General features: G+C 36.6%; 3 protein-coding genes across 4 annotated transcripts in view; all 3 read right to left on the reverse strand.

Annotated features, from left to right (window-relative positions):
* Positions 1–5,063, reverse strand: part of LOC135084163 (syndecan) — a 333,464-nt gene extending 328,401 nt beyond the window's left edge. Inside the window, exon 1 of the mRNA XM_063978936.1 lies at positions 4,827–5,063. Within this exon, the coding sequence (XP_063835006.1) occupies positions 4,827–4,892 (66 nt within the window). The 5' untranslated portion in view covers positions 4,893–5,063. The remainder of the gene's footprint in view (positions 1–4,826) is intronic.
* A 1,087-nt stretch (positions 5,064–6,150) lies between these two features.
* LOC135082821 (ATPase inhibitor mai-2, mitochondrial-like) lies at positions 6,151–7,891 on the reverse strand. 2 transcript variants are annotated; one of them, XM_063977615.1, is made up of 3 exons: positions 7,738–7,891; positions 6,853–6,979; positions 6,151–6,534 (listed from the first exon to the last, which is right to left on the reverse strand). In XM_063977615.1, exons 1-3 carry the CDS (start codon positions 7,791–7,793, stop codon positions 6,403–6,405), a joined length of 315 nt encoding a protein of 104 aa, XP_063833685.1. In that variant the 5' UTR covers positions 7,794–7,891; the 3' UTR covers positions 6,151–6,402. The 2 variants fall into 2 exon arrangements, with proteins under 2 accessions (XP_063833685.1, XP_063833751.1); XM_063977681.1 differs by lacking the exon at positions 7,738–7,891 and adding an exon at positions 7,256–7,325.
* A 3,415-nt stretch (positions 7,892–11,306) lies between these two features.
* LOC135076711 (uncharacterized) lies at positions 11,307–13,497 on the reverse strand. Its single transcript, XM_063971135.1, has 3 exons — positions 12,960–13,497; positions 12,418–12,696; positions 11,307–11,460 (listed from the first exon to the last, which is right to left on the reverse strand). The coding sequence occupies exons 1-3, from the start codon at positions 13,478–13,480 to the stop codon at positions 11,307–11,309; spliced, it is 954 nt and encodes a 317-aa protein (XP_063827205.1). The 5' UTR covers positions 13,481–13,497.
* Between the last annotated feature and the right edge of the window lie 289 nt (positions 13,498–13,786).

Here is a 13,786-nt window from a genome sequence, read left to right on the forward strand (position 1 = left end):
GATTAACTGCTAGGAAACCAGACACTACAAAAATCTAACATTCTAGGTCACCATTCAATCCCTATAAGGATAGCAGGAAGGCGTTGGGATGCAGGCCGCTACCAACCGGTCATTAAGGACATCATTGAAGGCCTATGTTCAGCAGTGGACGTCCTGTGACTAAAATGATGATGATGATTCAATCCCTATGCCTACCCATTTAACAGTTTATAATATTGCCTATCAATGGACTTTCTACAGATCAACACAACAAACCTAGGTCTTATGTATGACACGTCCTAAATGTTCGCCAACTCAATTAAATGTTTGAAATACAAAGAAAACAAAAATCTTAATTTTGTAGTTATGTTATTGAAAATGAAAACTAATTAGTTTTTGTGCCTTAGAACTATATTTAGTAATTTTGTATTCAGTAGGTGGTGCCAAATTATTGTAATTTTAGTGACCTTGTGTCATTGATTATTTAAAATGTTATTGTATTTTCATATCAAAACATAACTTATTTTGGTTCCAATTTGTTACTTGACCAATGATCCGTTTTATTACCCATCTCATTGTAATACAATATGAGTAGTCATATGACATGATACGATTTCAATAAACATAACCTATTACTTAATTATTTTCAACTTGTTTTGCAGTAATAATTATATGTTCATTTGGCTACTTAAGTATGTATGACGAGTACCTCTTAAACAAATTCATATAATAACAATGATTGTTTAGAAAATAAATAAACATTATTAAGTGAATAAAAATATAACATCCAATCTACGCTAATGTCACTAATATGAAAGTGATTAAATTAAATATTAGTAATTACACATATCAATTTACCTTGAAGTAAGCAATAAATACTTCACTTATTTATTCTAAATGGATTAAAGTTGATGTAAATTTTAAGTTACAGCCTGACCAATATGATGAATTTTGATAAAAAAAAACTAAGCCTGAGTTGCACTACCTGACTTTGACCGTAACTTTAACGATAACCGGTGTTTTTTGTATGGAGTTTGACAGATTTTTGGCGTTTGTCAACGTAAAAGTAAGATGGTACAACCCAACTTAACTCTATATCAGACTAGGACAAGTACAAGAACCATATTTTGTCACAAAAATACATTTTAAAACATATCAAAGCAGTGTTCTTCTAAGCGACTCTACAATGTGAAACAAAAAAATACACAATAGAGCCGGGTCGCTGGTCCCTTTTGGGGTACTTATAAGTACCTACCGCAGAGTGGGAAGGAACAAGGCCCGTTACAATAATAAAATGATGATCAAGACCCTTAATTTTTTTAGTCAGTCGCATAGCTTGAGTTGAAATGCAGTGAAATCGTTATTGAACTTTTTATTTGTTAGTTCGTAAAAAGATTCGGGCTATGTAATGAAACATGACGGTACAGGAAGATGGTTGAGAAGAATTAGGTTTATTTACCAAATTAAAAAAAATAGCCAAAAATAATTTTCATTGTGCACAACTAACTTGACTATATCCATTAATTAAAATTTCTCATTGAGTGAATTTTTGAAAGCCATAGCAGTTAATCAAAACAGATACCTACAAGAGCCTTTACAAGTACTTACGTCTAATTAACTACACAATCATGTTCATAAATAGAGCTATTCATAAGCCTAATTAGTAAACTTTAAGCGCTACGACATAACGACACGAATAATGCCGCTGCATTCTATTTGCATAAAACTAAAGCATAAAGCTTGTAAATTACGAATTGTTGAAGTAAAAACTGAACCAGGCATCGCAATTGCATGCTGGTTTTTACTGCGTTTTTTCTCCGAACGAAATTCACCGCTCGACTCTACATTTCTAGCTTGAAATTCGTTTAAACGACATCATATGACAAACTATTTGACAGTGAACTGACCGCGACACAGACGATCGTGAAACCAAGTAACTCTCACGTTTTTATCGGTAAATTTAACATAATTTGTAGGGATATTGTTACGTAAAATAATGTGTTGTTACTAACTGAAATCACGGTTTAACCCATTTTATAAAACCACGCACGTCGGACACATCAAAAACCATCCCTGGGTCTCAAAAATTCAAAACTCTGTAACGTACTTTGTTGTTTTTTACTCATAGTTAAATAAAGTTTTTGAGTCTCTCTACCAATTTTTAGATCTGGTTTAAAATGTTTATCTTTATTAATTTTTCTTCCAAAGCTCTCGTTTTTTCGTTCATGAATTCTGAGTTCTCAAAAGACTGCTACTGGTTCTAAATGATACCCATCAAACAAAACTGAATAAGAATAAGAAATTTATTTATAATGTTCATTAAATGTCAAATTTTCAAATACTATTTACAAATACTAGTTGAATAGAAGAGTCGATCCTTTGTCACATCAAGCAACAAGCAGGTAAGCTCTTTGCAAATTCACTGCTAGCGTCAATTGGTAACTTGTTAGTGAACGCAACTGCAGTAATAACTGTTCCTAGTCGTTCATAGCTCTTTTCATCTAAAAAAAGGGGTTCACGTAAAACCTACTCGTACGACAGGCAGCATAAAGCACGAAAATCAGTCAACTGTGCATTAGTCTGACTAGTGAATCAGAAAGGCAATGCCGCACTCCATGATAAATTACCTCAGGTGTGTTGTGCGTGTTTTAGCCACATATTGATTATTTATGTTTGATTCTGAAGTAAAAGGGAACATTTGGAAAAACAATACGTGGATATCTTGACGATTCTGTTTGCGCCGGTTTTTAGAGATAGCTAGACTTTTGAGAAACCAATGTAGCTTTGTGTTACTATTATGGACGGATGGAGTCGATCATTAATTTCGAACTCCCTCTGTTTTTCTAATTAATTTCGTGGTGGTCCAATGACAGTTTCACTTTCCCCCGAAACAAGCAGCCTTTACTGGTTGGGTTTTTATTGGCGATCAAGCTGTAGTTCCTGGCTACACAGGAGTATGTAATTGCAGCAGTGGGAACGACAGCACACGACAGAACAGCAGATAGGGAATATTCCTGTATTACTAAGTGTAAAATATACTGTGACAGTACATTTCTGGGACAAACTTGGCCTTCATTGATTGGGTTTTATGGAGGCCATGCTGTAGATCCTGGCTACTTAGCAGAATATTTAATTATTCTAATACAATTACTGGCCTAGTAGAGTTATTGTAATTAGTGTGTTGATGTGTTCCATGTGGACATATTAAATAAGAGGATCAAATTTATATAATATTACTAAAAGGATTTATATTTAATTTGCGTAATAGTGACGATTCAGTTTATTTAATACAAAAATTGTAGAGTGGATGTTATTCTACAAATATAACAAATGAATTGCAAAAATGACATTTTATATAACATTACCCCTTCAAATAGCTTTAAAGGAAGATTTCACAGGTGGTCACATTATCTGGGATATTTTTGACCTCGTTTTGTTACTCCATGTTGTTACAAAAACGAGTTTACGGTCTCTACTGACCGAGAAATGGGAGGCGGCCTGTTGGATTCAATATCCATTGCCATCATGGTCACTTCATTTTATTCAGAATGTTCTATTTAAATTGAGGGGTCTTCAAACGTTCCACTTAACAGGGTTCCTGGAAAAAATTAACGATGTTAAAATGTGAAATGACATTGATCTACAATCTCACTAATTGCTCCGTTGCTTTTCTAAAGGTTACTTCGACAGTTAAGTATATTATGGATTTTATTAATGTTATTTTTTATTTAATAAGGGAGAAAGAAAATTTCCAACAGTATCTTCGTGAAGGCTAGTTAAGTCTGATTCAATATCTAGTGTTTTATTTTATCTTTCCTTTCTTCCTTTCTTTTAGTCTCAAATCAAATGGAATCAAATTTCTTTATTTGCGTAATTCCAGGTACATAAGTGTTCTTACATAGATTTGGTAGGTTTCACTGAAATTTGCTCGAAGTAGGAAGCATTATTATCTGATAGTGATTAATGCTGTTATTTAGATGATTTTGTTACTTGGTCTCAAGGCTCCTTGTACTCGAGACTCATTCAAGTTGACTAAATAGCCTTATCGATGTGTATGTACGCAATTTACTTCGTGTAGACGACGGCGCATATTAAGTCAACGTGTTCTCATTTTAGTAACGAGCTTAGGATAACTAAAGGTAGCTTGACGTCGAAGTCGATAATGTAAGAAAAAGCAGATGTGTTGGTTTGGTTATTTAGGGCTTTATTTTACGTTTTAATGTTTTAAGGTCCAGTCCAGGGTTTCTTCACAATTTGTCGTCACCTATTTGTCTTTTTCGAGTGTTTCAATATGGTTATGGTATACCTACCTAGGTGTTTTGATACTTAGACAACGTAATGGGGTGCATGGTTAATAATAAACTTTGTAGGCCTAGTCAGTGGGTGCGTTTATAGCCTCGAACGCGGTGCAACCAGCTTTCTCCCAAAACGTGGGCGAAGCCGGGCTGCCAGTGAGTAAACACGTAAACTCCACGCACACTCCTCCGATAGTATGCGATACGGAAACAAAAATAACGCGACACCAATCGATGGGAAGGAGACACGATAACGTTTGTTTACCTGGCGATTGCCCACTGCACGTTCAAGGTAACGATGAATATTTAACGTTACGACAGCGATAACTTCACCTCGCATCTTATAACAGACAGCACTAATAGGTAACTGCATACGACTACTCCAAATTACTCATTGTTGACATTGAAAGTTACGCAAGCCGTGCATGTCTGCAACTTTTGTCTCGGCCAATAGGCGATGTTCGCCGTGCACCTACACCGTCCCCGTACAATCCCGTCTTCCTACACAACAAAAAGCCGGGTGAAGCCGCATTTAAGACGGGTCCCCCTTACCTCTTGCGCTCGTACATATCCTGCGAGGACTACACAAGACAGCCATAAGTATATCCTCAAATGCATCACAACAAGTGAGTGGGCCCCGTCGCTCCGGCAGTACGACACAATAGCACAAATAACACAGCACAAAACAGATTGCTGTTATGTTATTACACTAGCACCATACACACGGGCACAACAACTCGCGAAACGACATGCGGCGTCGGTTTGCGATTGTAGTAAACTGAGAGGTCGCTTGGAGCTGCGTTCAGAGCGATGAGGGCGCGCGCCCCGCGGTAGGGAGCGGCTCGCGGCTGACTTCACTCCGCGGCCGCTCGTCGGCGCTCGGTCGTTCGCCCGATGGCCGATGGCTTAGTCGATTCAGCTCTACTTCGTGTCACGCACACCGATTTATTACTGCTCAGTCGAAAAGTAATAGCACCGTTCCCCAAGCATAGTACTTCGATCGACCGCGGCGGCCCAACGAACTTGTTTCTAAATTTGGCCCCACGCCGGACAGAAATATTATTGGCTAGGGCGACGACCGCCTCTGGTGCTCCATTGAAAATGCGTCAAAACAAACAAGGCATGAGATAGCCATCACAATGTCTTATAGCTACTGCAATACTTACCTAATTACCGATGTATGACTCATGGTCCGTTTACATTCCTTTCTATCTGAAGTTGATGGTCTCCTGAATCCAGTGACTGCTAACTGAGCTTAGTTAGGTACCTAAGTACATAACATAATATTTAACTTACTTTTCTAGTAGGTAGGTAGGTAGGTACCTAATCAGATTTAGCGTTTATCTTTCACAGATATAGTAGAGAACGTCTGTGTGACAAAGTTCTAACTAATATAAAATTACGTAAGACTTCATTACAAGCAATCTAATCGCCCCATTCATTTTATGAAAGTTAGCTCTTGGTCTAAATTAGTCTAAAATTATTAACCCTTTGAAACACGATTTGCCTACACAAAATAGGTTTTAGATTAAATAAAAGTAAAAATGATAATTATGTAGTGAGAAACTTTTTTCCAGAATATACCTAAATCAGATTCGTAAAATAATTATTTTCATCAATTAAGTTTCTTAAACTTTCGCTGAATAAATTATTTAAAAACTAAACTACTGCCATCTATTATTAACTAACTATGACACTTTCCACCTTCATACTTCATTACGTAGTGTTCTATGTACTAAGATGTAGTGCAGCTACAAGACACTAGATGGCGCTATTGACCTAAAACAAAAGCAAAACATTCTTTCTCGTAATTTTCTTTTGTCTTGAATGCAGTCTAATTTAATTTATTTAGAACATCATAAATAAAAAACTTGAATGTTTGTAGACAATATATTGCTCAAACCTCAGTCTAATAACTAAACGAAATAAAAGCTCAAGTATAAAGCATTCTTAAAACAAACAATTTGTAATCTTACATCAATCCGTTACATTACAATCTTAAACAAAAACCATCGAATGTTCAGATGAAAAGCTTCTACAAATTACATGTTGTTTTCCAAATTCAGATTTTTATGAATTTTAAGTAAGTATTTTTAAGTAATTGTAAAGCCTAGTGCTTTATTTTGATTTATTTCGAGTCCATGGTGGACATTTGTTCCTTGTGACGGCGGATGGCGTCTTCGTGACGCTTGATCTGGTCCTGATGGAAGGCAATCTCCTTGTTCAAGTGCCCCTTCAAGTTGGCAAGTTGCTCTTTTTGCTGAAAAGAGAAAATAATAGTTCTGAGTCATGCTTTATAATGCTGTGAAGACACTTGAGATGACTAGATGGATTGTATGGCTTATGGTTTAAGACATTTATTTCTCTAAATTAACCTTAAAACTATAGATTATTTAAAGTTACTTTATAACCAGTTATAACCACCACTATGTATAGAAAAAGTGCATATTTTTTATTACTCTTATTGCTTATATAAAAGGTTCAAAACTAGTTGAGGAAACTATACATTTTGTGGTAAGTTAACTGTAAGTAAAATTATTATTTGACAAGTGAGAAAGGTAAAATAAATGTTATTTACCTTCTTGTAGAAGTATTCATCTTCTCTCGCAGCCTCCATCTTGCCGAAGGTACCGCCTGCCTCACGGATGGCACCGCCACCGCCGCCACCCTTGCCCGCTCCGGACCCAGGCTCTCCGGAATACATTCTGGAACATTTGGTAAATTACACATTGTTAATGACACAATGGATAATAATACCTATTTAGTTATCGAAGAGGGAAAACCACATTAAATTAGTAGCAATTACGGGAAATACTAAATTGTCTTTTAAAGCTCAAAACAAAACAATTGGAGGAATGACTCATCATATTTTATAAAACAAAACAAATGGTTGTTTTGTATCTTCATGCATTGGTAGATATTTCCCTTGTCACACACAAAGCATCAAATTTTTAACTTTGTTTATATGAAAATTAAATTACATTTTAATTTAATCTGACAGAACTGATGTGGATTTAACAATGTCTAAAAGTGTACTGGTTGCATGCCAAATTGAGTGAATGAAAAGCAAATATTGTAATGTCAGTGATGATGCAAAGATATCACGCATTATGAAAACCAGATGAAAACAGAGATGACTAAGCCAGAAATGACGACATTGTTTAAAAAAACTAGTTTTACGCACAGCTTAAAAATGTATTTATGAAGGTACACTTTTATCTAATCAGACCCTAGATGGAGGATAAATGCGTGCAATTCAGGGGTTAGTTATGTACCAAATATTATGATAAATATCCATATTTTTATCGGTTTATTTTATATCTTAGTGTACAAACCTAAAGTGCTACTATGTGGGTACTAAAATAGATATTTTTAGCCTTAAAAAATAAGATTTTCTTTAGATTAGTAATGTCAAGATTGCGTAACCGGCGCGTGCCGGTTCATTGTTATGTGGATAGCTTACCTTACACTAACAAGGGGGCGTAAAATAGAAACACGAGTTCTAGCAATAACATTCATGATTGAATCTTAAAAAATTAAAAAATGCACTTATAAATAAACGCTGTAGGAAGTTTTCACGAGAATATTCTTCAATATTTTGACAATGACAGCAGGTTAGAGATGAGACGTATTTACTAGAACAGATCCACACACTAGGTATTTTACAGTACTAAGTGGCACCTATTCCAATTTTTAAAATACTTGATCCATCTAGTATTTTTTAAATTACACGATTTCCGACCCTACCATCAAAGTAATAGAGGTTATTATTGCATAATCCGTAGTCGTGTATTACACGCACCGCGTATTTCTCGCTAAGTATTTTTTAAATTACACGATTTCCGACCCTACCATCAAAGTAATAGAGGTTATTATTGCATAATCCGTAGTCGTGTATTACGTGCACCGCGTATTTTTCGCTAAGCTTATGTGCGAACGTAGAGATTCACTCCGTCTCTGTCTGACAAACAAAATTGAGCGCAGGCAGGTGTGAGATAGGAATAGGTGTTTGATGTATTACGTAATTTAAACTCTATTTGTACACAGGTAAGGTTTTGAATATTTTAATTTTTGTTCTCTCTCATCCAGCTCACTCCTTGTTGACTAGCCGGTAAAAAACCAGTTTTTATTCTTCCGACAGGTTTGTTTTGGTTTGTTGTCACGCGTCCGTGATAATTGCATAATTTGTATTGAAATAGTAATTTGATAATTAGATTAAATTGGAATAGTTTTCGAGTGTTGATTAGATAGAATTTAACTCCTGTTTCTGAGAAGTTACCAACTTATTTGTGACTTTAGTGAGTGTTATTGAAACTGTGAACTGTGAGTAAAAGTTATGGCGCCAAAAGGCAGTAGTGCGGCATGGGACCACTTTACCGATAAAGGAAGTTATATAGCGGAGTGTAAATTATGCAACAAAAAACTTAGTTTCAAATCTTCGGTGTCAAACTTGACGAAACATTTAAAATTAAAGCACCCGCTACTGAACATAGTTCCAAGGAATCAGGTGCCTCCCCTGCCCTCTCTCGCGGAAACTACTCGATCTAGTGCTCAACCTGAACAACAGCAGCAGAACTTGCCGTCTACTTCGACTGAAATACACCAATCTGGACCATCAACGTCCACAGTGCGTGTGGTACAGTCAGGCACAAAAAACATTGCATCATATATTTATAAAAGGAATGCAGAGAAGTGTAAGTCTGACATAGATGATTTAATTATGGACTTATTTATTTTAGATTTTCAGCCTTTTCGAATAGTTGAAGACAAGGCATTTAGAAAATTAATTCAAACTGCATTTCCCTTTTATATTATTCCATCAAGGAAATACTTTGCTAATAATTTACTACCGAGTCGATTTGAAAGTGTGCGAACGTCTAAAATAAAACAAATCAAAGATGATGTTGAGTCGATTTGTGTCACAGCTGATGTGTGGACATCGAGCACAAACGACGCTTATTTAGCTGTAACTGGCCATTACATCGAAAGGGAAAACTGCATCCTAAAATCCGTTTTATTGGACTGTATTGTTCTTGTGGGCTCGCATACAGGTGTATTACTGGCAAGTCAGATATTAAGTATCACCGATGAGTGGAATATTACAGACAAAATAATATTGGCAGTAACAGACAATGGAGCTAATATAAAAAAAGCTGTAGAAAAAGAATTAGGCTGGAGACATTTTGGTTGCTACGCCCACTCACTAAATTTAGCTATCCAAGATGCAATGAATTTATCTGCAGAACTAACCGCCCTAATCGAAAAAGTGAAAGCCATTGTTGGCTATTTTAAAAGATCTACTAAGGCTTGGGAGAAACTTAAAAAATTCCAAATACAAGCAGACAAATCCGTAAAAAGGCCTTTGCAAAGTGTATGTACTCGTTGGAACTCATTATTCTACATGCTTGAGCGGATGTTAGAAATCAAAGAAGAAGTTAACAGTGCTCTATCCAATCTTGACTCAACTGCCTTATCTTTGAGCCAAATAGAATGGGAGATCTGTGAACATGTGTGTCACATTCTGAGACCCTGCGAAGAAGTGACTAAGGAGATCAGCGGTCAGAAATATGTTGCAGGCAGCATGGTTATACCTATTACCACAGGACTAATATCATGTTTAGAAAATTTGGATAGCAGATTATACCACCCTACTGCTCAATGCTTGCAACAGGATTTGATTTCAAAGTTAAAAAAACGATTTGTTAACTTGGACAAAAGCCGTATTTTCACTAGAGCCATGTTTCTCGATCCAAGGTTTAAGCTGTATTTTGAAGATCCAACTGTGGCCGAAAACACTAAACAGAGCATTATACAGTCAGTTACCTCTTTGATAAATAAAGAAGATCGGGAACAACCCATAGCCCCTGCTGCATCTGAAGAGGAAGAACAACCACGTCCAAGTGCATCCAGCAGTACATCTCGATCAATTTGGAACCATTATAACCAAAAAATGCAAAATATACAACCAAAGGGGACTGGGCAATCCAGAGCAATAATTGAGGTTCAGAGATACCTAGAGGACAAAATAATAATGCCAGATAAAAATACCTCTCCTCTTAATTGGTGGAAGGAGCACAGAAATATTTACCCTCATTTGTACACTCTAGCTGTGACAACGCTAAATACCATGGCTACGAGTGTACCATGCGAAAGGATATTTTCGGCATGTGGAAATTTAATTAATGATAGAAGGACTAGGTTGGGTTGCAGAAAAGTACAGCAGCTTATGTTCCTAAATCAGAACACAGATTAACTTATTAAACGATTAAGATGTATATAGTGTAAAAAAAGAGAATAAAAATAAACTAAGTTAATAAAAAAAAAAATCTCCCATTCAAAAAAAAAAAAAAAAAAAAAAAAAAAAAAAAAAAAAAAAAAAAAAAAAATTATGTACATATTTTTATGAAATTGATATCTTTTAAATACGCCAACTTTTAAGTTGACAGTCCTAAGCCTGTTTAAGTATGAAGGGAGGATATCAATCAATCAACAGCCAGCAAAAACATTATTATTCAATTTCAAATTGCATAATTAATACTACGGTTGTATCTTTTCAAAGAAAATTGTATTTTAAAGTCATAATACGTGGATTAGTCCGCACTAGTCGCGTCAAGTATGGTAAATTACTACGTACTAAGTGGAACAGGTATTTGGATCACGTATTAATAAATACTTGGAATAGGTGCACCTAGTATCAAATTTACCTAGTATAACCCATCTCTACAGCAGGTGACTGCAGGTGGGTTGTGACAGCTGTCAATGACATCATCAGTGCTTGTCCGAATCACAGATTTGTAGTCCGAATCGTCTAGAAACTTAATTCAGTCAACAAATATTAACGTTTCAAAAAGTAAGTCTTACTTCTGTTATCTACTTTTAGATAAGCAGCTAGGACCCAAGGTGCCCAAGGCCCTTAAGTTTTTCTTTTGTTGTCGCTGCTTAGGGGTACTTAAATATGAAAACTAGTATGTATTTATGAAGCTTATCCACCCTTTTTAATTTTGATAGGTTTAGAGGTTTGGTAAGTTTAACTTACGTCATTTCCTGCTTCTTGACCCAAAGGACATGCTTTAGCTTCTGCTCGGCGATGATTTTGTTCAGCTCGGCTGTCTCCCTCATCACTTTGACGACACGTCGCTCCTCTTTCAGGGATTCCATCTTTAACTGCTTTTCATCGGATGAATATCTAAGAAAAAAAAAGTTCATTTTAGTATTGATCTACCGCTTAATTGCGTCAGTGCCTGAGCTATGGGAGCTGCATGGGAGGGTGTTTTCGTGTCAGCTAAACGTCTGCGAGACTTCCGATCTCTTTGCAATTTGTATGCTCTGTCACGTCATAAAGTCAATGTCACCCCTCCCCTGCCACTCTCATCACACCTCAGGCACTGCCTGAGTCAAGCGCTATTATACTTTTAAGCAATCATTAAATTTCATGCGTCTATGTTTTTATGTAGGTATTTGGGTATCGGTAGTATTGTAATCAATTGCCCTCATCGATCAAAGCTCACCATCATTTTCCGGCTAGACATAGGACCTTCTTTTAGATTACAGACCCTCAGAGCATAGAAGGGAACCTAGAGCACAACCTAGCACCTGAAACGCGGTTAACGCGATCGAACACATTAAAATTTGGGCATCACGACGTTTTTGACACGTTTATTTTTATCAGGCAATATTTTGGTCGGCTTCTAATTATTGCTCAACCTTGTCAGAAGGGGTCCTACTACCGATCAGACAGATATCCATATCCAGGGATCTGGTGAAACTTTTCTTTTTTCAAACCTACCTGAAAACTCCTGCAGCTGACGTTGCAAGAGTCCAAGATTGCCTATTCCTTCCACGCATGGTTCAGTTATGTTTGCCGCGTTCTTCTTGCAAGGGGTCCTATTATCGATCACATTCAGGTAGCGTATCTAGGTCTCTTGATTTTCAAGGATCTGGGAGACTTTCTTTTTTAAACTTACCTGAAAAACTCCTGCAGCTGACGTTGCAAGAGTCCAGAATTGCCCATTCCTTCCACCCATGGTTCAGTCATATTTGCCGCGTTCTTCTTACAAGGGGTCCTATTAACGATCACATTCAGGTAGCGTTGCTAGGTCTCTTGATTTTCAAGGATCTGGGAGACTTTCTTTTTTAAACTTACCTGAAAAACTCCTGCAGCTGACGTTGCAAGAGTCCAGGATTGCCCATTCCTTCCACGCATGGTTCAGTCATGTTTGCCGCGTTCTTCTTGCTTGGCTCTTCAACATTGATCGTCACCGGCTGCGGAGCGGGTGGCTCAAACTCGATGACATCTGAAGCTGATGACGACTCGGAAGGGGGAGGTCGGGTAATAGCAGCTGGTGGGGCGTTACTTTGAATGGTGGGTGGCGGTTCTTTGACAGGATTGGTAACGCCGATGCAGCATGGCTCGTTGAGGTCTCTGTAATAAAAATGCGTTTATAAAATCTAATCCCATTATTATAAATTAGGTACTTAATATAAACCTTATCTTCCTAGAAAGAACTTATTAAGTAGGTCATTGCAATTTCGCCATTTTGTTTTAATATTTCAGGTGGTGCGCCCTAAAGTTACTTATTTAAACTTAATTACACTAGTAAGTAAATGACCTAATATCAATTTGTCTAGCAATTATTTAATGAATGACGCGATAGCTAAAAATTGCAATTCAATTAAATTACTTACTCGTCAATCCTCTCAGTTTTAATTTCTATGTTAGCTGTCATTAAAGTGTCGTTTAAATTCTCATCATCGCGTTTTATCATGCCATCTTTTATTAGGTCAAGTATTGTGCACACCTCCAGGCTTTGCCTAGTGTACTTCGAAGTATCGGGCCCGACCAACGAGATTTCCTCTCTTGCTATCCGTTTCATGTTCTGCCATTGAGTTTTCACCTTCTTAGTCGAACTACCAGAAAATTTATTTCCAAACTTGAGACACAACTCCCTCAATATCTCGTTCCAAGCCACGTCCTTCTCTTCAGAATAATTTGGCCCGTTATTGTTCTTAGTTACAACAACTTCTTTGCGCTCCTTAATTAACTCCAACAAATACTTTTTCTCATCGGCCGACCAATTCGGCGTCCTCGATCTGCGACAAGTAATTTTACCCATCTTTCGCGGCACCTCGGGCGGGTCGTGGTTAATCTTTTGCAACGATTTGTTGCAAACGATGCACTCAACGTCCAAAATTATCGGCTTCCACATTTAAAACAATTGAACGACGTAATGCGTGAAGTTTGACAACGCAATGGACAGTTCGGATGTTAACTGAACACTGATTAAAAACTAATTTCGCTATGGAGTTTGCATTGGGAAATTGTTCGATCGTTTAAAATAAATGAATTTTCATAATTTCAATGCGGCAACGACTTTATGTTAAATATTTATGTTAAAAGAACTTACTATGAAATTAGTAATTACTTACATATTTATATTTTTTAGTAATTTTGGGATAACAATTTTAAATTTTAAACAATACTTTTGATGCTTTTTTTATTAAGTATCTATTGT

This window comes from Ostrinia nubilalis, chromosome 1 (genome assembly GCF_963855985.1).
Source record: "Ostrinia nubilalis chromosome 1, ilOstNubi1.1, whole genome shotgun sequence".
NCBI lineage: Eukaryota > Metazoa > Arthropoda > Insecta > Lepidoptera > Crambidae > Ostrinia > Ostrinia nubilalis.